General features: G+C 43.0%; 3 protein-coding genes across 30 annotated transcripts; 1 reads left to right on the forward strand and 2 right to left on the reverse strand.

Moving 5' to 3' along the window:
• Positions 1-763: 763 nt before the first annotated feature.
• LOC123091136 (protein tas) lies at positions 764-5262 on the forward strand. Its single transcript, XM_044512540.1, has 9 exons — positions 764-1013; positions 1423-1636; positions 1717-1812; positions 1936-2019; positions 2478-2638; positions 2899-3016; positions 4039-4174; positions 4528-4706; positions 4814-5262. Exons 2-9 carry the CDS (start codon positions 1433-1435, stop codon positions 5051-5053), a joined length of 1218 nt encoding a protein of 405 aa, XP_044368475.1. The 5' UTR covers positions 764-1013; positions 1423-1432; the 3' UTR covers positions 5054-5262.
• A 3663-nt stretch (positions 5263-8925) lies between these two features.
• LOC123094495 (uncharacterized) lies at positions 8926-9592 on the reverse strand. The gene is made up of 2 exons (XM_044516486.1): positions 9323-9592; positions 8926-9242 (listed from the first exon to the last, which is right to left on the reverse strand). The coding sequence occupies exons 1-2, from the start codon at positions 9485-9487 to the stop codon at positions 9069-9071; spliced, it is 339 nt and encodes a 112-aa protein (XP_044372421.1). The 5' UTR covers positions 9488-9592; the 3' UTR covers positions 8926-9068.
• Positions 9593-13075: 3483 nt separating this feature from the next.
• Positions 13076-23063, reverse strand: LOC123091137 (uncharacterized). 28 transcript variants are annotated; one of them, XR_006442894.1, is made up of 16 exons: positions 22723-23063; positions 22424-22653; positions 21109-21839; positions 20972-21009; positions 18276-20894; positions 17894-17955; positions 17704-17803; positions 17510-17612; positions 15462-17381; positions 14996-15107; positions 14759-14868; positions 14443-14531; positions 14216-14354; positions 13858-13966; positions 13469-13551; positions 13076-13380 (listed from the first exon to the last, which is right to left on the reverse strand). XR_006442894.1 is itself a non-coding variant. In XM_044512541.1 (4 exons), exons 1-4 carry the CDS (start codon positions 15007-15009, stop codon positions 14191-14193), a joined length of 375 nt encoding a protein of 124 aa, XP_044368476.1. In that variant the 5' UTR covers positions 15010-15455; the 3' UTR covers positions 13973-14190. The 28 variants fall into 28 exon arrangements, 1 of the variants encoding a protein (XP_044368476.1); XR_006442887.1 differs by having other exon boundaries at positions 17330-17381; positions 22723-23061; XR_006442886.1 differs by lacking the exon at positions 14759-14868 and having other exon boundaries at positions 17330-17381; positions 21109-21327; positions 21792-21839; positions 22424-22592; positions 22730-23059.
• Positions 23064-23298: the final 235 nt, after the last annotated feature.

Raw genomic sequence — 23298 nt, forward strand, 5'->3', positions numbered from 1 at the left:
CTTTTAATAGTATTGACTTTTCTAAGGGACTCAACGTGATCTTGGATCACTAAACCAAAAATGTAGAGTCTTAGGGTAGCCAATTCTTGTCCTTGATATTTTGAGGGGTCCACATCCATTAGCCCTTGCCATGGCAATCATTGATCTTTTCTGAAATCTATCATCATTGTTCATTAGATCAATGACATATATGTTGTTATTAATTACCAAAACCACCTAGGGATTAATTGCACTTTCAGATATGAATTTCTGCTAGACCTTAGTGTGCGCCTCTCTACATGGCGGGGCACAATTCGGATGTTGTTGGGCCATCCTGGCAGATATTTCAGTAGACACATCAATTATCTCTCCCATTGCAACGCACGGGAATGTATAAACTTTTTTTATAAACTTCTTCTCCTTTCTTCATTCATAAGTTAAGTAGCATCGTTTACAAGTAAAGAGATAACCTCATCAGGGGCGTTATCCATCCAAACACTCGAAGGAGAAAACCTCGCTAACCATGCTAGTTCATGAGCTACTCGATTAATTACGCTCTCTATTACAATGATCATAAGTGATATGGGAAAAATATAATGATCATAAGTAACGGGCATGTATAACCTAGTTTTTTTTATAACTTCAAGTATTTTAATACGAGGGGGTACACTTTATTTTCCCGATGAGCCCTAAAAGTCTCATCCTGGGCTGGGCTGGGCCGGGCCGGTGCAAACGGATCCAGCGATTGTTTACTCGTGAGAATCCTGGTCCCTGCTTAGAGAGTGTGCCTGGGCTTGGCCATGCTGTTGCTTCCGCTTCCACGAATCTTTGCCACACACGCACACTGTTCTGCGCCGTCGCGGGTCGGCCACCTCATCCACCCCTACCCGCCTTCGTCACCCGGAATTCAGGCAACCAACCTCGCAGAGCCTCCTCCGTACTCTCCCGGCGTCGCAGGCAGGGGAAACCTAGCTTCCCACCATCCTAGATGCAGGCAGGGGCGCTGAACTTGGGAGGCAACGACCTAGAAACAGGTAGCCCTCTTCCGTCTCTACTTCTCTGGGGTTCTCGATTCCGAATAAGCGCATCAGACTAAGGTTTCAAACCGTCCCATATGTTGTTTTCCCGGAAGTTCTCGGGAATGCAAGTCGAGAAACACATACTTATTTGTCAAATTAAGTACAGTATCTGAGAAATAGTGGGTATTGGGGGCAAGAATTCCAGATACTAGGTTTTAGGGGGTTATCTGTTTGGGTTCCCAATATTAATTTATTTAGTGGACTTGCCAGATCAATCAAGAATTATAATTACAATTAAGGGTTTGGCTATGCATAATGTAGAATGTAGCGGTCAGGTTTTCTTTGTACTAATTCCAAAAATTGGGCACCTAGTGTTCCGCCGCTGACACGGAAAATGATTGTTTGCTGTAATATGCATGCACAGGAATTTCAGTATGCAACAAATGGCGCTATCTGCGTTCGTCACGACCCCCTCCTCATCCTATAACATTAACTTACCGGGGTTGACTGCCCACCGGTCTCAAAGATGGCGCGCGAGACGCCTGCGCAGCCAAGTTCGAGCGCAGGCACAACAAGAGTTGCAGTATAAGAAGCTTGGAGATTCAGACCTTCTTATCAGCGAGATTACTCTTGGAACAGTATGTGCATAGCTGCAGATCATGTTGTATATTGTTGCTACATTTCTTTTACAATCCGGACTAATTTTTTGTTCCTTTAGATGACTTTTGGGGAGCAAAACACAGAGAAGGAAGCACATGATATGCTTTCTTATTCTTTTGATCAGGGCATCAATATCCTGGACACTGCGGAAATGGTCAGTGCAGAACTGTGTATCTTTCCTTCCTTTTGTGAACTCTATTCCCTTATCCTCTGAAGTTCAGTTCTATCAGCCATCCATGAATGATAAATCTAGCTTTTATTTTTTTTATTCCTTTAGTACCCAGTTCCAACAAAGAAGGAAACTCAAGGCAGGACTGATCTATATATAGGCAGGTGGATGCAATCCAAGCCACGAGACAAGGTACTGTAAAACAGACTCAGTTGTTTATCACCTTATTCTAAATTGTTCAATCATGACTGCTGCTTGGATTACCAGCAAATTCATGGACATGAGACTCTACTCTGTTTAATTAAATTGTTTCTATGTGTACATGATGTTTTTTTTTGTGATCTGCATATATGTTACGCTGATTCCCCGCCCAAGTTGATGTCAGTGTTTAGGATTATTTTTGACGGAAGAGCAGCATTGAGCTGTTTTCATTAATGATATGGCCGAATAGAATAAATATAAACGTGAAAGCCTGGGTTTAGAGATTATGATCGTAATGATAAGAATAAATATGTTGAACAACAGAATAAAATATGGCCCAGGCTTTAGTATCAACAGACCCCAAATTTTCAATTTGTAATGACATGTTTGAATAGTGTCACTGAAAGTCTGAAACATGACACTTGCACGATTTGATTATGTGTATCTAGGTGATTCTAGCCACCAAAGTTTCTGGTTATTCAGGGCGATCTACTTATCTTCGGGATAATGCAGAGGTGGTACGTGTCGATGCCGCCAATATCAAGGAAAGTGTTGAAAAGAGTCTTTCACGTTTATCTACAGACTACATTGATTTGCTTCAGATACACTGGTTAGTGTTTCATTTTGAAGATTATTCTTGTTTGCATAACCTGCACATTGTTTTGTCCAGCTGAATGCATGGACAATCATTTTCAGAGACAATATTCATTAGATTAACTTTGTCAGATGTTTATTTGTTCATGAAAATATTTTCCAACTTATTATCAACATTAGGGAGGAGGTTATTTTTTGTTATATTGATATAGTTTGTTTCTTTCACCTTGACGAGAAAATCAACCCCGCCTCCAAATGTTTCTTTTATGTCTTTAGGCCCGATAGGTATGTGCCAATATTCGGTGGATTCAGTTATAATTCAACCAAATGGAGGCCAAGCGTTCCATTTGAGGATCAATTGAAAGCTTTCCAGGAGCTAATTGATGAAGGAAAGGTATTATTTTTTAGGCATTTTTTCGAGAAAACACAAAAGCCTTGCGTGATGCATATTTAGCTGATATTTTTACAGAAGAGAAAGAGTTGAAATTACAAATGCTCCTGTCAATCCTCAGAGAGCAGAGAGTCTCCATAACCACCTAAAAATCTCATGAACTACTCACAAAATGTGACAGCTCCAATTCCTGCTACAAGACCTAGAGATTACTCATAAAATTCAGCTATGCCTCTTCCTCCCACAAACGCCCAGAGTTTCAAATCCTGATGGATGAGTGAGGTTAGAGCGCCAGAAGCTGCAGATGAATGTTGTTGAACACCCTTGCGTTTCGTTGCTTCCACAAACTCCAACAAGTAATCATGACCATGGAGTTGAAACCACGCCGTTTTCCCTTGGGATCCTCTTGCGAGTGCTGTACTACCAACTCTCCAAGTTGTCAGTATCAATCGGAACATGAACGCATTGCATGAGGATGTGATCTGTTGTGTCCTCCTCTTGGTCACAGAGATAGCAGGGTGAGGGATGATCTTGTAGGCCTCATCATACCCTGTGATCAGTTGTCCAGATACGGCACTGCAACGCCAGCCACATGAATATTCGCAATTGAGCGGAGGGCAGCTTTTCCAGATGGCGCTGGCCCAAAACATGACATGCAAACATACTGCTAAAGCTTGTTTGTAAGCTTTCAAGATTAATAGAAACAGGTTACCATTTGATTTCGACCACAAGAAACTCTTATTTGGCATTCAGTCTTTGAAACCACTGCACGAAACTCATTATCTGGAATGGCGCTGCTAGTCTGAACTTATCTTGTTTGAGCTCCCCTTGTAAGCTGGTGTCCCCTTGAATGAATGCTGCCAATGGGAATTGCAATGAAAGCCAGGCTTAATGCCTTGTTTCTAGAAGTAACTTATGATCATGTTGTTACTGCATTTTAGAGGCACATTTGAGTAGTTCACTCACAGCGTATTCGAAGTGCAGACAAGAACAATTGTTGAAATCACTTTTATTGTCTGTTCTAGGTACGCTATATCGGTGTTTCCAATGAAACCTCCTATGGAGTAATGGAGTTTGTACAGGCTGCCAAACTTCAAGGACTTCCAAAGATTGTGAGCATCCAGAACAGTTATAGTCTAATTGTGAGATGCCGCTTTGAAGGTGAAACAGATGGCACCAATCTCTTCACTGGATTCATCAGAATTCTGTTTATCAGGCCCTTAGTTCTAAATAACTGAGAATTTTCACCTTCTCTTTTAGTCTGAAAATCAGTTGCCTGTTATGTCAAATAAATACAAACTGCTGATAAATATTTGCTGGCAACTAATTTCCTTCCTGCTTAGATATAACTGAAAAGAATGAAAAGGGTTCCATACAATCGTATTATGATTTTGTTAAATTGTGCATTTTGTATATTCTTGAGGTGATGGTATCAGAGTGCCCGACTCTTGAGTGTGCAGCTTAGTGTGCACCTAATATGCTGGACCTAGCCTTCATGTTTTTTTTTGTCACAGTTGATCTTGTTGAGGTCTGCCACCCAAATAACTGCAATATTGGGCTGCTTGCCTACTCCCCATTGGCGGGTGGCGTTCTCAGCGGAAAGTATCTTGATGCTAACTCTGCTGATGCAAAAAGGAGCAGGCTGAATCTCTTCCCGGGATACATGGAGCGCTACAACGTGTCTTTGGCTAAAGTATGGTTAAACACTACAACTAAACATTCAGAACTAAAGTTTATTAGTTTCCCACTTTTGTGAGGGCGGTGTTCATCCTCGTTTACGTCTTATTGCCTTTGTTTCAGGAAGCAGCGGACGAGTATGTCAAGCTTGCCAAGAAGCATGGGCTAACACCTGTCCAGCTTGCCCTCGGCTTCGTGCGCGACCGCCCTTTCACAGCTAGCACCATCATCGGAGCAACCACCATGGATCAGTTAAAGGAGAACATCGATGCATTTACCAGCGCTCCGAGGCCTCTGCCACCGCAAGTCCTCGATGACATTGAGATTCTTTTCAAGAAATACAAAGATCCAGCAATCCTCTAGATGTTTATTCACCTTTTTGCTGCAAAAGGACATCAATCCTCAACACGTACAAAGACCTAGCAAGCGGACATGGATCACGCAATTTTGTTCATGTTTATTACACATTGCTTTGTTTCTTTCAACTGATATTTCCCAAATGTGTATGTGTTTATTTTTTGAAATATATGTGTACAGATAGTTTATCTCGGAGTAAAGAATGATGTGCTACATATACTCAGCTATTTTTTCTCTAAATTATTTAAAACAGGAAAATTTACCTAGTTATCATATCATCACCTATTCGTTCTCTATTTTTTTGTAAACAGGGAAATTTCTAAGAGTTATCAGTCCTGCACTCTGTTGCCTGTTGCAGCGGGTTGGTGTGGCTCCGTGTGGCGTTGGTGTTCCCCTGTGGTGTCAACGTGATACCGGCCGTGCGGCGGCCCGTATCCTCCATGGTGAAGCGGCTAAGAACATCTTCAGTAGCACCTGCTATTGTGTTCTATCCCCCTGTCGATGTGAACGTCAGTCTCCCAATGAAAGAATTTTTGGTCTTATATGATACAATGTGTTGTTTGATCCTTGGTGAGGCCGTGTCAGTCTCGGTGTGTGACGTACTAGCAGTGTGCTTGCTATTAAGTGTGACTAGTAAGCATGCACGTGCAACGCACGCATTATAATCTGCAATAAAACATCTATTTTGAATCTTATTTCTCTTTTAGTGAGTTGTTTTACCGAGCCATTTAAGAAATCGAACACCATTGCACGCCACACCCTCTCTGAGTCTAGTAAATGTTTGGCCTATTTCCTATTATTTGTATTCAAAATAGTTCATAACAAACATCAACTACTTTTGATAATAATTGTGGTCATGGTGGTCTTTCTGTTCCACCTTAGGGTATCTTTGATCCAGAATATTTTCATTGAAAATTCAGAGGGTTGAATCCATATGATTTTTTTTCTAGGCACTCTTATTATATGAATGAATTAATCCTATAAAAAAATTCTACATATTCTTTTGCACTACATTCCTTAGGAAGTTTCATTCCACACTAACCTCTTAGAACGATCCTTCATTTTTTAAAATTGCATTCTAACTAAAGTAGCCCGCTCGCAAATTTAATTGAAAATCAAATGAGCAAATGCCACATATGGACCGAAGGAATAAAATTCCGGTATGTTGTTCACATAATGTAAGAAGATCATTCAAGTGAAAACCAAATGAGCAAATGCCACATATGAACCCAACGAATAAAATTCCAGTCCGTTGTTCACATACTGTAAGAAGATCATGTGCTGGCATTGAATGTAACTAAATTATGCAGTGCATGCAAGACATTTTGTTTGTTTGTGCATTTGGGAAAGCGATACTGATCACGGGCAATGATGGTTGATAGATGCTAAGGGGAAAATAAATCAATAGGGAGAAAGATTAATGGCAAACAATTCTCAATAAAAAATGATAGTAAAATAATTTGAACTTGTTTGTTGGTCTGCATCTATTAAACAGGATTGAAAAAAAAACTATGTAAGTTGTGTCTTCCTAAGCATATAGGTAGCTGAAAATGCAGTGAACATATTTTGTTCACAAACGTAGGTTCATAAGAAGACAGAAGGCACACATACTTCCTATATTCCAAGCATATCAGGCATAAAGTTTCTTTGGATAACTAATCTTGTCTAACTATTGATACAGTGTCAAGCATTCAGTGCAATCGTCTCATGCCCATCCAAACAATTGTTCTTTAGGTCTTTGCACATGATGACTATCTCATGTGAAATTATATTAAATTTGCCTAGAGAACATTAAAACTTGCCAACTATGAATGATCCATAAACAAATACATGCATGTAGTGGTAGGATTATACTCCCTCGGTTCCTAAATATTTGTTTTTTTAGTCATTTTAAATGGACTACCACTTACGGATGTATGTAGACATATTTTAGAATGTAGATTCACTCATTTTGCTTTGTATATAGTCACTTGTTGAAAATTTAGAAAGACAAATATTTAGGAGCGGAGGGAGTATGATAGATACACACGTCTTTGTATAACTGTTCTCTGCATGCATACATATTGTTCTGAGTGTCGATGGTTCTGAAGAAATCCGTACCTGAACATCCATGCTGATGGTCATGAAGAAATCCCATATAGCCGCAGAACTTGTCATGAAAAATTCAAAAAGGGGCAGCTCCTCGCCTACACACTGGCATGCTGATAGATCCCATATAGATGCAGAACTTGTCATGCTGATAAATCCCATATTTCTCTTTCTTAACGTGTAAATTGCTTCTCTATTTTTTGAACACACAAAATGTGTCATTATATTTACAAATACGAAAGTGAACCAATCACTGACTGCAAGCACTCCTCAAATCTGGATATTACATAATTCTGAACATAAATTTCGCAAGTTTACAAAAATTTCAGAGAGAGAGAGAGAGAATCCAGTCCTTGTTGTTGCTTGAAGTGATGAAGAGGAGCAGCAGCTGTGAAGGTTCAAAGAAGTACCAGCAGTGGGGTAGCTGGGAGAAAAGAAGCAATAGCAGGTTGGGGTTCAGAGAAGCACATCAAAGGGAGATTCAGAGAAGAGTAGATGGGAAGGAGCAACAACGGAGAGCAGAAAGAGATTAGGATTAGCAAGGGGCAACAAGATTAGAGGGGCAGCAGCATCATAGAGAGTAAGGAGAAGAGAGGATACATGAATTTGTCTCTTCTTTCTCCCTCTTGTTTCTCTTTCTTTTTCCTCAACAGAGAGTCGTGGCCCTCGTGGAATTGCCAGATCTGCATGCATCCCATCCATTCCCAGCGCCGTTGGCCCTCGCGAGCTCCTCCTCGTCCTCCTGCATCGACCCGAGCGTCCATGGGCAGCTGTTGCGTCTGCAATGACCGCGGGCGAGCACGCGCGTCCGACGCATCCGGCACCGCCGCCGGCAACGACCGCTTCTTCCACGTCTCCCCTCATTCTCCTCATCTTGTCCGGGCAGCGTGCCGCCCGCGCCTGTCATGTTGCTCGCTGCCTCGCCGGGCGACTATCGCGGCGTCACTGCCCGAGCGCCGTCTCACACGCTAGCGGTGGCACGTCCTCCGATGAGCCTCTCGTCTCCCGCTCGCAAGCTCCAGCTGCTACCGCCCCCGGCGTTCTCCATCGAGCAGTGGCGCCGTCCCCAACCGCTTGAGCCGCCGCGTTGACCCTGCTCCACCTCGCCGCATGGCAGCAGCCGTCCCCGCCGCCGGCATGGGTGCCGCGCCTCACCCGAGCACACGCCCTGGTGAGGCGTCCTTTATTCTCCATAACAACAAACGCATGCAGACTATGGAGGCGTTGATTGGGTGAGGAATTGATGCGGGAATATCCGGTTTGCATGGATCACATACGCCTGGTTGCAAGCATTAGCTATAATGACATCGCTATTAATTAGGGATTGATTGTTGATTTCTTTATCTATTTGGGAGAGAAATTTCTGGTTGAGAGAGAAATTACGGAGGGGAAGTTTTCGTCTGTAGGTGGAGTGGTGGTCAGCCTATTATAATTGCTAACTGCACCCCTGATGACTCATTAGATCAATCCAATATGTTAGATTTCAATGATTTAGAGAATCGGACGGTGCTGATTAATCGGTGTACACTTAACGGGGTGCACGTAAGAAAGTTCTTGTTTGATTGTTTAATAGTAGTGGAGATGCTTATCTCATCCCGAGATTTCCACTGCTGTTTTACAGTGCTTTGATTTTTCCAGGGAGACTTATTTGTTGAGTTTCTGTATGGAAACGAAGAGCGCAACCAGCACATGCCATCATTCACCATTGCACCGACATTCAACTAGTCTGAACGGCTAGAGAGATGCATTGGAGACTCATCAGCTGCAAAACTTAGGCATGTTTGGCTGCCATACACTTGTACACACTGCCATATTTTCATGCCACAAATCTGGGTAATGCCATATATCTTTCTTTCTAGCGGCTAAATTGATCGCTACACTTGTGGTAAAAGCGAGCTAGCTACCAAATAAATCAGTGAAACACGGAGGTAGATTATGCCGGAGGATACGCAGGCTGTGTGCTGAACATGTGAAACACGTTGCCGACACTCAAGGCCATCACTACCAGCAGAAACACCATGAGCGGTCTCGTTTCGGCGTCACCGTAGGCGTTATAGGCTATCCTCATCTGATTCACCATGCACAGCCACACAACGGCCAAGAACCCCTGCAGAATTCAGTTAGTTACACCGCGCAAATTCAGTTTCAGGTAGCACATCGACCGCATCACGACTGGTAGGTAGTTACCTGGAAAAAGCGCCGGCAGCCGGACGTTTCCACGCCCCCATCATCCGCCGGCGACGCCGTGGCGCGTTCTTCGGGTACGCCCTTCTCGACGTCCAGCAGCGGCGCCTCCTCTGTCGCCTCGCAGCTGGACGCGTTGCACGGCGTCGAGGAGATCCACTGTGCCATTGGGGGAAGAGAGACGGCGACGAGCGGGGCTTTACCCTAACTTTTTCCACACACGAGTTTACTCTGGAAACCTAAATCGAATCGCGTGCGAGTTAGTATCGGAGACGTGAGCACCGTGTAAATAATCACTGTATTTCTCAATTAGGGCTTTAAATACGCACGCATGGGAGGAGATAAGAGGCAGCTGGCAGGGCAAACAAGGAAAGTTAAGATGATCAAGTAAGGGGGTGTTTGTTTACATGGACTTTTTTATGTAGGGACTAGAAAAAGTCCCTCTTAAAGACTTTTTAACCTAACAGAAAGTATTATTAGGGATTAAAAAGTTGCTTTTGGGGACTAAATGAAGAAGACTCTCAAGGAGAGTCTTTTTGCGGACTTTTTGAGACTTTTCCAACAATGTCCCTCCCTGCATCCATTGCCCCGCCGCCCCATGGTGTTGTTTTTTGTTATTTTTCTGTATACTAGGGGTAACATGGTTATTTAATAACCTCTAGTGAGAGACTAGAGACTTTTTAGTCCCTGAAAACAAACAGGGTGAGACTTTTTAGGGACTAGAGACTTTTTAGTTGGGACTAGAAAAAGTCCTAGAACTTATGAACCAAACATGACCTAAATCACGCAGAACGTATATAAGGGATAAAAACAGAACCTTGGTTCAGTTTTTTTCTCTCTCTGAACACTGTACAATGGCAGGTACTCATATACACGTACATACATTTACCCAGAAATAAGAACCTAGACAGCCACGAGACGCTCACAGCGATTTGGCACATTCGGTCGTCCATTTTGTTTTCTTGATGCGATCTGGGCCGTCGGATCAAGCCACTGGAGGACTTCGGCCGTTGGATCGAACTGGAGACCCTGTAGCAATGAATAGTTAGCTCCCGCGGTAAAAGATCTTGTGCCACTACGCGTGAATTTGTGCCGCGCCGAGGGTATTTTTGTCTTTTCACGTGTCCGTCCATTGAGTGTTGGTTGCTGGTTGGCCCGTGGTTGGATGAGACGAGGGAGGGCGACTGCTGCCTCTTCGTGCTCCCATTCGCCTCCCACCCCCCTCGCGCATTCATCCTCTCGCCTCCCTCACGCCGCCACCCCTTCCTCCTCACCTCCCTTGTCCCGCCCTCCCAGCCATGTCTCTTCTCTCCATCGCAGGTCGTGAAGCCGCTGCACTCCTAGTTAATTATGCATGTAATTGTTTATTTTGGTGTGTGCAAATGTCATGTATGCACTAACCACCTATGTAATTAGATGTTTAATTTGGTTATGCAATCATGTCCTTATAAGTATATCAGTTTTGTTAAAACATATCTACGATGTGCCATAAGTGCAACTATAAGTTGTTGTTCTGTGGACAGAGCAAATCACATTGCACACGTACCAAATTAGGGAACACGTTGGTGATGATTTCATCAATCGTTGATAATTGTATACCAGCAAGCGTTTGCCCACAACACACACGACTTATTAGCAGCAATCGTCTGTGTTATTATCGGTCACCGCACGCATTTCTAATTACGGACATGTTTGCCGTGTATCTCGCACATCTTGTTAAGTTGAACTGTTTCTGTTGTCTTGGCTGATCGCAAACAGTTCATCCGATTGAACTATATGCCGTCTATCACACACACCTTGATTTAACTGGCCGTTTCTGTTGTTTTCGCTCATCGCAAACACTTTATCCGAGTGAACTGTATGTCGTCTATCGCACACACCTTGATTTGACTGACCGTTTATGTTGCTTTCGCTCATCGCAAACACTTTATCCGAGTGAACTATATGCCGTGTATCGCACACATCTTGATCTGGCCGACCGTTTTTGTTGTGTTGCCTAATCGAAAACAATTCATCCAAGTGAATTGTATACCGGCTATCGCACACACCTTAATATGGTTGACTGTTTCAGTTTTTTGGCTCATCGCAAATAGTTCATATGGACCAACTGTATGCCACGTATCGCACACACAACTCTAATCTGAATAGTGTTTGATGTCTCTGTCATCGCACACAGTCCATCTTATTAGAGACGGTTTATTATAACACCGTTTGCGATTAATGCATCGCTCACAGTTTGGTCAAAGGGTCTCTGATTCATGTGTCTCGATAGCAGCACCCTGCAGTGGTGAATATTCACTACTTTTATATCTCTTAACATGCATGCATGTAAAATCCTACATATATTAGTTCTCTCAACATGCATACATCTCATTTCATCGACCTACTATTTTTAGTTTCTCTGAACATACATAAGAAATATAATATAGTGCAACAAATTTGACATGGGAGAAGTCCGTAAAGAGATATCTAAAGGATTGGAGTATCATCAAAGAAATAGCTATGGATAGGGGTGCGTGGAAGTTTGCTATCCATGTGCCCAAACCATGAGTTGGTTATAAGATCTTATGGATTTCGCCTCTAGCCTACTCCAACTTATTTGGGACTAAAGACTTTGTTGTTGTTGTTGTTGTTGTCGTTGTTACATAAGATTTTGTTACATAAGAAACATAACTTTTATTTCATAAATATTTTACAACTATTAAATAATCAAATACAATAAATCATATGTATTTTTAATTTACATGGTCATATTCAATTTCAAGACAACAAAATCTCATTAAAATAGTATAGTGCAACCAATTTTCGTGTGTCCCACGCGCATGGTATGATCTAGTTTGTACAGTCTGCGCTTCCTAAAGTACTTCTTCCGCAAAGAAATATAAAAGCGTTTATATCACTAAAGACGTTTTTATATTTTTTTACGGAGGGAGTAGTCAAGGTACTAACTAAGATTAATAAAGAAGACTATTGCGGCATAATTCGGAGAGGTGTTATTGGCATTGACACGTAAGTTGAAGAATATTAGACAGCATGGTAACCGCTTCATATCAGTCTCAATTCAGTGGATCACTTTGTGTGATGTACCAGCAGCGTGCTTTACTATGTGATGCTTATATCAATACAAATGTTTAAATCAATATACTCCTTTAGTCTCAAAATAAGCGACTCAACTTTATACTTACATTATACTAGTAAGATGCCTGTGTTATGCCACGGAACCAGATGGAATGAGGTGAGGGGTAAAGTACGGAACCAAAAATAAGACAGAGATTTTTTAGAGAGTAATCACATTAAACAAGAGTCTTTGTTGTTCAATGACACCCCTAACACAATAGGATTTATGTGGAGCCACAAAATTAGTAAGAGTTCGTCCCGTACAAATTAGGAGGCTTTTAATGCAGAGTTGGTATTCAGAAGCATGCCACAAAATTGTAAGATCTGACATCGACATACCCGAGGGTGGGATGATCTTATACGGCTACCGCCACGCATTTTTGTATCTTGAAATACCAATACTTACTCATACACTACCATAATTTGGCCATCAAACATCCATCCATGGTTTTCCACGTGTTTCATAATCCTTTTCTCTCACTAGATGACTTGTTGCGCCAATGGCGCAAAGGCCGAGAGGGAGCCAAATATTGTGAGAATATTAAACACCCAAGTCGAAAACCAAATGTGGCCAACACTACCTCATCCTTTGCTTGGAAGACGCATTTTCTCACCGGATCTAACACAAATACATGATGCTTCAAGAACAAATTTCAGAGCAAATATAAAGCTCACGGGATCTAACATAGATACATGATTCTTCGAGAGCAAATTTCAGAGCAAATATAAAGCATAGAAAGATTTAAGTTGTACTATTGAGACCATACCACCATATCTTCATTTAGTTTCTTTGAAAATCTAAAGGTCTAAGAGGATGGTACATGTGAGAAGCTGTGAATCCAAAACAAAAAACTAAACTAACTCCCAAACAAACATTTCAAGTTTGGAAGCCACAAAGAAGCAGCCCAGATCTCTCGTTGTAGTGCAGGTACATGTCCTTAATCCTGCATCCACAGCCCATAATTTTTCAACACCTAAATCCACGAAATCCAACCGAAGGAAATCATGGCAGAAACATGCACCGTGGCTTACATCTCCGAGAAAGACTTCTTGGCATTCTTGTGCAGGTCGGACATAGCAATCGCTTGAGCCCATATTTCAGTCTTCTTTAATCTCTAACAAATAACAAAATCTTAAGCTTAAGCATCCACACAAACAGAAAATGCAAAACAAATCTCACACAAAACTGTCCCAAGTCAGATACAGGGGAAACCAAGGTGAGATGATCATGTTTCTTATAGGAAACAATAACCATAGGTAAATACATACATTATTGTCCTGTTAGAAGGTACTTAGTTGTACTTCAAGTGGTACTGAGACATGAAACTAAGCCATTGAAATTTTTGAAACAGAATAGATGATAACACCGGTGTAGGCCATGAACAAAAATACAAAGAAGAACATAATCAAGCATAACCCACCTCGACTGAAGCAACGGTTGATCAACAGCAGGAACCTGAACCTCGTGATGCTAGACCATATATCTATGGTTACCCTTTTTATTTCTCTTGCCTAACCTGAAGTAGTTATCTGGACAAAATAGGGAGGCACACTTCAACAAATCAGTTCTTAGTAATTATAGAATGCCCTATATTAAAGGAAGTAAAATCAAGCATGTATGTGCTCTAACTTTCATAACTGCATGTAAACTCGGCAACTAACCATTTGTTGATAGCTTAGGTAAATTACAGGCATTAATCATGCAGCCTGAAGGGTGCATCAAGACTTATCTGAAGTTTGATACAATGTGCTTTCTATGTGAAAGTTGTTCCTTCTAACCTGAATAATTTGTTTGGGGGGATTTCCTTAAAATTTTCCCAAAGGAATATAAAACATTTAGTTTGGCCACCAGGGTTTATATGTTCGACGATGTACAACAACATCTTCCTTGCTTTCCCCGACATTGCCACATGCCACCCTTCAAGATGACAGTAGAGGGATGATTCTTCAACTGAAGATGAAGAAATGAAGGAAAAGCAAAAGTTTACACAAGACATTCGACATACACCATTCATGTATGGAGCCTGGAGGGACCCTCTTCTCCACTTCTCTCGACTCACTACTGGCATTGTTGACTCACACCTTGCATCCGAGCCTGGATATATGGAAGAGCGGAAATGAGCTTGTATACTGGTAAATGGCAGTTGACACCACACATATCGGCCGACCACATGAAACAGCTAGAACAGACTGGCCGGCCATAGCGAATAGGGTAAATAGAATAATGTACATATTGTAAAAGACACCACCAGCATGGATTCTAAGAAATGGATTGGAAGATCTCAGGAAACACAATGTTCCTGGTCTGAGAATCAGTAGTACCATCTTCATTTTCAATCAGGATTTTCAAAGCCTTTTTTGAGGTCACACGCGACACTGCTACATAAAGCTGGCCATGCGTGAACACAGGTGCATTAAAGTATAGACCAACACTGCATAACACAATGTTCAGTACGTTCAGACAACAACTTCTGTCCAAAGGAAGTGGTGAGTGTAACCAAATAATCAGTTTCAGTAGGCTTTCATAAACCTCTCCCCATATGTAATAATAACACTAACCTTAGGTACATCATCGTCGCGAGCTAGATCTTCAGTTGAGGTATATCTTCAGTGACAATAATACAGACACAACGTGCAGGAAAATCCGTGAAGCAACAGAAGAATTACCCAACTGTTTTTACCATAAACATAAAAGGAATCATGGCATTAGTAAGCAAAGGGAAATTAGTGCGTTGCCTAATAAACAGCAAAATAATGTAGCAAACCAAAAAGGGACCTGCCACCAATTGGTAAAAGTTTCTCCGCCTAATTTTGAAAAGCGTATGCAACAGATTTGTAGCTATCCCAAGATGCCTAAAACATATGCAACAGATACGTAGCTATCCCAAGATGAAAGACAACAAAAAATGGCAGAAATACCTGCTTGTTGAACAATAAAAGCACATTTATACCATACTTTATGTGTGGCACATATAATCACCACATAACACAACAACTACTATTAATGCAATTAACAAGCACCAACCATTGGTTCTTTCTAACCAGATCAGGTTAATTGCATGTGAGAATAGCACATCAGTTCTGAAAGTAGGATCTTCTGTGTAAAGAGAAAACACTAAATGAACTAAGGATTCATAAATTGATTGAAGAGAAATAACATTAAAAGAAGCAAGAACTTGTCAATTGATTGAAGGAAAGGCAATCAACTGAAATATAGCAGACATACGAATAAAATGCATTTTGTAGCCTAAATTACAGATATTAATATGCCATCTCCCAAAGAACTATCTGAAGAGGGACAAATAAGCACACCCCTGCTAATATATAATTTAGAAGGTGTAAGTATTATGAAATAATTAATTCCAGTAGGCCTTCATAAACCTCTCCCCACCAAACCGTCCCTCTATGTGTACGGAGTAACTGCCACTTAATACGTGTGTCAACCATGGCTGTAGGCACAATATTCATAATGAGCAGCTACAACTACTACGTGATGCACACATTTCGCCCAAAGCACTAACCCGAACATGTACTGCCGAAAACAGGGGACACACATGTTTGCCCAATCAGCAAACAGAAAGCAAATCACCAGGGTAAACATAAGCAAACAAGAACATGCTACTATTAATGCAATTAACAAGCACCAACCATTGGTTCTTTCTAACCAGATCAAGTTAATTGCATGTGAGAATAGCACATCTGTTCTGAAAGTAGGATCTTCTGTGTAAAGAGAAAACACTAAATGAACTAAGGATTCATAAATTGATTGAAGAGAAATAACATTAAAAGAAGCAAGAACTTGTCAATTGATTAAAGGAAAGGCAATCAACTGAAATATAGCAGACATACGAATAAAATGCATTTTGTAGCCTAAATTACAGATATTAATATGCCATCTCCCCAAGAACTATCTGAAGAAGGACAAATAAGCACACCCCTGCTAATATATAATTTAGAAGGTGTAAGTATTATGAAATAATTAATTCCAGTAGGCCTTCATAAACCTCTCCCCACCAAACCGTCCCTCTATGTGTACGGAGTAACTGCCACTTAATACGTGTGTCAACCATGGCTGTAGGCACAATATTCATAATGAGCAGCTACAACTACTACTTGATGCACACATTTCGCCCAAAGCACTAACCCGAACATGTACTGCCGAAAACAGGGGACACACATGTTTGCCCAATCAGCAAACAGAAAGCAAATCACCAGGGTAAACATAAGCAAACAAGAACATGCTACTATTAATGCAATTAACAAGCACCAACCATTGGTTCTTTCTAACCAGATCAAGTTAATTGCATGTGAGAATAGCACATCTGTTCTGAAAGTAGGATCTTCTGTGTAAAGAGAAAACACTAAATGAACTAAGGATTCATAAATTGATTGAAGAGAAATAACATTAAAAGAAGCAAGAACTTGTCAATTGATTGAAGGAAAAGCAATCAACTGAAATATAGCAGACATACGAATAAAATGCATTTTGTAGCCTAAATTATAGATATTAATATGCCATCTCCCCAAGAACTATCTGAAGAGGGACAAATAAGCACACCCCTGCTAATATATAATTTAGAAGGTGTAAGTATTATGAAATAATTAATTCCAGTAGGCCTTCATAAACCTCTCCCCACCAAACCGTCCCTCTATGTGTACGGAGTAACTGCCACTTAATACGTGTGTCAACCATGGCTGTAGGCACAATATTCATAATGAGCAGCTACAACTACTACTTGATGCACACATTTCGCCCAAAGCACTAACCCGAACATGTACTGCCGAAAACAGGGGACACACATATTTGCCCAAAGCAAATCACCAGGGTAAACATAAGCAAACAAGAACATGCTGCAAGAAGCAATCAAGCGTGGAAATGAGAGCACATCTAACCTTGCTGGCTAACGACACAGACTTGCTGGCTAACAACACAGACGACGAACAACTGAACAGGAAGGGAAACAAGCAAACAAGAACCTTTCAGCTCACAAGCATTTGATTAGAGATTAGCAAGAAAGACCATATCTCAACAACAACAACAACAAAAGAAAGAACAACAATTAGCAAACCCACTTGGCTAAGCAGTGTATCGTAGATAGCCATGAGGCCACTCTGGCCGACGGCAGCGTAGGCCTTCCCATCCAGGTCGAACTGTGGGTTCTGCAGATCAGCGAAACTGCAAGCAAGGAGAATTATCAACACACAAGTGACGATAACCAGAGGCAATGACCGTCAGTAAACTGCTGTGAGAAAAAACTCTTTGCAACCTGCTGTCGATGAGCTTTCGGTACATGAGCCTCTACCTCCCGATGCCGACGGCGCCGGAGGTGACCAGAATCACCTCATACCCCTAGAAATTAAGCTCACCTGAAACAGTTACACATATTTACTGATTAGCAACTGTTAGAATGATTTTTTACAGGGTTAGAAAGCTCCTTGGTCAGAAAATTCAGTTACCTGCTCGCAGAGGGCTCCATGGCCAGTCGACCATTCTACCCGCTGACAACAGCGGTGCTAACCTGGATGCACGAGAAAGTGATTAGATGAATGCGGTGAACAGAACACCGATTTTCTTAGCGAATAAGCAAATTATTTACTTGATTTTTTCTACTTTGCAAGACAACCAAAATTGGCTAACAAGTTGTAAACTAACTTTAGAAATCTCTTGCTGCCTAAACATATGAAGTAATTCCTCCTCGCCTCTTCACCTCCATTTTTTCACTCAGGCACATGTTTGTCAAGAAACCAAAAGGAATCTAACCTAAGGCAGAAAATAGCTTGCAGCCACACAAGCATTTTATCGAGCAGGTCAAGAGCATGGGAAAAAGAAGAGGCTCACCTAGGAACAAACACAGTGAGCAAACGAAGAGCACCCAGATCCTTGCCCAAATCACAAGCAGAAATTACCCTCTTCACAGGGTGGATCACATCACGACCCTGCATCAAGAAGAGAAAGAGAAGTGAGACCAGGAGAGGTGGATGGAATCAGCCACAACCAAAATTAAGCCCTCCCGGAGACCAGAGCCGCTACATGGCCACCGGGATGCCGGATGCGCTCCCAAGTCGACCTGTGCCATGGTCGTCGTCGCGCCATCCATCTCGATCTGAGAAACGCCACCGTGGCGGCAAGAAACCAACGGGAACGGGAGAGCGGCTAGCAAGAGCCCCACCCCTCTCGCCCGTGCGCCTCCCCTCGCTGCACCGCTTGCTGCCGCCCAACCCCCCACCGGCCACGGCGAAGATGGTCCCACCGCCGGGCATGCGCCGGTGCCGGGTCGCCGGCCGCAGCTCCGCCTTGCGCCCGGCCCCGTCCGGACGCCGTCACAAAGACGGCTCGGCTCGTCACCACCACACGCTCCCGCGCCAGATGCAGGATGTCGCACGGGCGGCCATTGAGCGTCGTAGCTAGGCGTCGTCCGAGAGGTAGAGGAAGAGGCATAGAGGAGGCCGGCGGTGAGGCATGAGAGGAGGCGGCGGTGGATGGGGAATCAAAGAGGAGGGAGAGGGGAGTGAAGCGGGGAACATGCACTCATGACCCACCCACCCCGGTACCGAGAACGTGGGGAGAGGAGGACCATCTTTCCTGGAAAGAAATGTCTCTACGACTCTCCCTCACCCAGAACGAGCCACCCATTACATTTACATGTGGGACCAAAAGAGCAGAGGGACACCGAAACAGCTAGGTAGATGAAGAGCGAGTAGAAAAGCAGAATTGCACCCCACGTGACCCATCCCACGCCGCGTCGCACGGTCCCTGGCAGGCAACACAAGCAAGCGCACACCTCCCAAACACCCAAAACGCTGCCATACGGGACCACCCCGAAGCAGGGGCCACCAACACAGCTGGGTATAGACACGGCGGGTAAAAAAGCAGCGACGCACCATCCACCCACCCAAGTCTCGCCTGGTCAGCAGGCACGCGATCCCTAGCCTATCGCTTTGCACGGAAGGAACCAACCAACCAACAACTGGCCACCCAAAAGACCGACAGTTGGGCCCATCATGGCTGAAACAGAGGAGTCGCAGCCGGGTCTAGGCCAGGACGGTAAAAAATATTCATCCCACCCCGCACCCTGCCACCCACGTTCACCGCTAGCGCACGCGCGCGACAGCCGCAGTAGAAGCTGAATTGCTGGCCCCGCGCACAAGAGTGGCCCAGCCGTCATTCGGTCTAACTCAAGCAACCAACGTACAGAAAAACGGACGTCAGGATGTTTGACAGCAAGATTAAAAGGACCAAACAGGTACAGTGCAGGGTAGAATGTGCGCACCGGATTCATCCGAGTCCGCGATGGCGCTAGAATAGCGGGTACTCTAGGAGGCTTTATATGTTAGATGTGTATTGCTTCATTACTGACTGAACTCAGTGTATTACATGCTGATTAAGACAATGTGAACTATGCTTACAACTACAAACTATTTGAGGTGCAAATCAAGCCTTCATTTTGAGCATATTATTAGTTTTCTACTATCTCTAATCTAAAAGGTTATATATGAACCTTTTGTACATATATTCTTGCACCTGTTTTCAGTCACCCGGCAATATCTTTTACATGAACCTTGTACCATAAGTTATAATTGGTACTAGATCATTGACGGTGCGCGTTGCCGCACCCGTGTTTTTGTGCAATAAATATATGGATGCTCACACATGAAACATAATTTTTTTTTCAACATAAGTATCTTATTAGTTAATAATGGAGATAAATATTATATATATTCAGTAAAAGAATGTTCAGATGCACGAAGTGGCTTTGGATGACAACAAAACAATCTACACTTAGTAAATAAATATAACTAATCAGTACTGTCGAGATGGAAAATAAGCAGCGTCACAAATAATCATGCAGCAATCGACATAAATTGTCATCATAGATTGTATACATACTGCATTAACGAAAACTTCACAGACCTCCCAAAGACGCCATGTCTGACATGTCATATAACAGCTAACTGCTTCTCATTAATTATACATGGATTGTTTCATATATATAGTAGGGGAAATGCCTTCAGGCAAAAGCGAGCTTATAACATTTAAATCAGATATTGATGTAGAATAGGTTGTAGAAGCTTTTAATAAGCATTTTCAATACCTTCTAAAGCAAACTCAATCGATTCTTCATATAAACAAAATGTATATCACTAATATTTGGGATAAACTTTGAGGAAAAAATTGTGTATATTATAAGTATTGCTTAATGTAAGCAAACATCTTATACTGCTACCAGAACTAGGCATTGTAAAGATTAGATGAACATACTGTTCAGAAACTACAAAAATAACTTAGAAGTCATCTGAGCAACAACCAAAATGTTCCCGTGGATAGCTAAAAAAATATTATGGAGACAAGAAATTCCTCTGGTACCTATTTAGTTTGTTAGATAACTGAGACTTTCCGCTTGGCATCCAATGGCAATATAGAGACATGCCAGAAATAGTGCAGCAACGCTACAATATTCTGGAGTTGCAGAACAAAGAATAATTTAGTTACCAGTCCCTCTTCACTGTATAATTGCATTGAGCACTCAGAGTTACCAGAAGAAGAATCAGAATGGTGGAAACTTTGATGAAACCTGGGAGATCAATAAATTAACAGTGTGAGCATCATGACCAAATAATCAAATTCAAGATTGACAAACAGAGAACACAAACCAAGAATCAATATCTCCTACCATGAATGCGGTAGTTGCTCTCCGGCCAGTCACGAGTGCAAGCTGGGAGAGGAGAGAACTCAAGGCTCAAGAATAGGAATTTCTGTCCAGTGATGGTTGCCGCATCCCTAGACAGAGCAGGCTGGTCTTGTAGCTTCATTTCATCGTCGTTGGCTGGGAGACCCCACAGAGGCACCGCCCGACGGACTTTTGCTCTTGTGGCAGCCGACAACATTATGCCTGTAGTTGGCCGTAGTGCAATTACGGAATTACCTCATAACTTCCAATTTTTGCAACATAAGAAATGAGAAATGAAGATATGAAAATTAATTAAATTTATAAGTATGCCATTTTACTTCAAATGGATAATTTAATAGATAATACCAAAAACATATACATACACACATACGCCCAAGAATTAGAAAGATTCAGAACAGGGTCAAGAAACACATCAATGAAGTTGAATAAAATAGTTCAGCATAAATCCATCATCAAACCAGTCGTAGAAAGCACACCACGAGTACGCAACGAGGACCAAGCTAAGACATCCACTGAACCGACAGAAATATAGGACCAATAGAACTAATGGCAGAGTGTAATACATATGCTAATCAAAACTAACTATTACATGACTCGATCCATGCATGAACTTCTAACCAACAAGATTCTCGAGGAAGCTTCCCTGATTGCTAATTTCCTAGTACCTGCTCCGCCTTGCTGTGGATGTCGCCCTAGTCATCGACCGTTGCTCACTGCAGAAAAAAGGTTGGAGCGATGGTTGAGAGAGATAATCGCTAGCACGACAACAAAATATCAATTCCTAGCTCCTTCCAGGACATTCGAGAGGCTGACAAGTAGAGAGAGAAAAGGAGTGTCGACCTGCCCTATCCTAGTGGGGGGATTGGATGATTTGCCCCACTTTACAAGGGGTTGGATGATTTGCCCTTTGATTGTCTCAATGACAGTGGCCCCGGGCCCCACCTGGTAGCCTCTCAGCGGGGGGGGGGGGGGGGGGGCAAATTATCCAATGGAGAAGTAAAGTGGGGCAAAAGATCCAATTTCTCTATCCTAGTGCCGGCGTCTAGTTGCCGATCCGCATCATCTTGGCCATCGCCGCCCAGCATCGCCAACTCGTCCTTATGGACGAGGTGAGATCTCCATTCTTTGATAAATTTGGGTTGCAAATTTCATTAGCACATGACAAATCATAGTAGCGTCAATGCCCATTTTCTTATTTGGTTTTGCAGGTTCACGTTGTCCCTGCCCATATGTTCAGAAAGGTCATTAACATTACCAAATCTTGGATATAGAGGGGTGGGGTGCTGCAGAGATTAACCTGCACGTTGGCTTCCAGTCTTCCACGCGCAGTCGGTTGGCATCCTCCCCTGTGTCGTTCACCTCACCTCCTCGAGGTTTCTCTTGTGGTCGCCTTCGGCCTCGACAACCTATGAGGGCGCCTCTTCCTGCGATGGGGCGGCGGCGGCAGGCCCGGATACATCGTCTTCCTGCACGGCAGCGACGCACATGCTCAGCCTCTCCTCTTCTTCTTCTTCGATTTGACCATCTCTGAGACCAAATCGAGTAAGCTATTCGTAGAAAACAGGGGATGCACAGAAGGAGGAGAGGTACACAGACCTGTTACCTGTGGATGATGGAGGAAGTGACTCCGGCCGCCGCCGCCGCCATCCCCATGATCCTTCTTTCGTGCGAGATTCGGAGATCTAGAAGGGCAGCGATCTCAGCGGATACACTTCGCATGTGCTTGGCAATCCGTTTGGCCCGCCGTTGCCATCGCTAGCACTCTCTCTCTCTCTCTCTCTCTCCCTCTCTCTCTCTCTCTTGGTGACGACGGCAGTGGCGGCGCATCTGAGGGATCCAGGGTGTGGAGTCGAGGTGCATGCGGGAAGGTGAGGGAAGTGGCTGCCTGGGTGGGGCTACGAATACACGGAGCAGAATTTTTTTTTCAGGAGGCGGAGCAGAATCACATTCATTCATTCTTCATCCAATGTTCGAGAATATCAGTGAACCAGATGCTTTGGATTCGGCCACGGGAAGAGTTGCCCCAGGACAGATCGAACCGGCCCAGTAAAAGCCCACGCGAGAGGAAAAAGTGCCATCGACGGCCAGGGATGGCTGAGAGGCGCAATCCAACGGCCTAAATTTGTGGGCGCGTGAGAGGGCCGGAAAGGATGCGGTTATATTGTCCTTAAA

Source organism: Triticum aestivum, chromosome 4B, assembly GCF_018294505.1.
Source record: "Triticum aestivum cultivar Chinese Spring chromosome 4B, IWGSC CS RefSeq v2.1, whole genome shotgun sequence".
Classification (NCBI taxonomy): Eukaryota; Viridiplantae; Streptophyta; class Magnoliopsida; order Poales; family Poaceae; genus Triticum; species Triticum aestivum.

What these genes read in the sequence shown, in the direction of transcription:
- LOC123094495 (XM_044516486.1), bottom strand. Translation starts at nt 9,487, where the DNA reads ATGGCACAGTGGATCTCCTCGACGCCGTGCAACGCGTCCAGCTGCGAG. An exon ending in GCTGCCGGCGCTTTTTCCAG is followed by an intron (nt 9,243 to 9,322) that starts GTAACTACCTAC and finishes TGAATTCTGCAG; the next exon opens with GGGTTCTTGGCCGTTGTGTG.
- LOC123091137 (XM_044512541.1), bottom strand. An exon ending in CCTGATTGAAAATGAAGATG is followed by an intron (nt 14,532 to 14,758) that starts GTACTACTGATT and finishes CCATATATCCAG; the next exon opens with GCTCGGATGCAAGGTGTGAG. An exon ending in CCAGGCTCCATACATGAATG is followed by an intron (nt 14,355 to 14,444) that starts GTGTATGTCGAA and finishes GTCATCTTGAAG; the next exon opens with GGTGGCATGTGGCAATGTCG.
- LOC123091136 (XM_044512540.1), top strand. Translation starts at nt 1,433, where the DNA reads ATGCAACAAATGGCGCTATCTGCGTTCGTCACGACCCCCTCCTCATCC. An exon ending in TCCTGGACACTGCGGAAATG is followed by an intron (nt 1,813 to 1,935) that starts GTCAGTGCAGAA and finishes TTATTCCTTTAG; the next exon opens with TACCCAGTTCCAACAAAGAA. An exon ending in ACAACGTGTCTTTGGCTAAA is followed by an intron (nt 4,707 to 4,813) that starts GTATGGTTAAAC and finishes CCTTTGTTTCAG; the next exon opens with GAAGCAGCGGACGAGTATGT.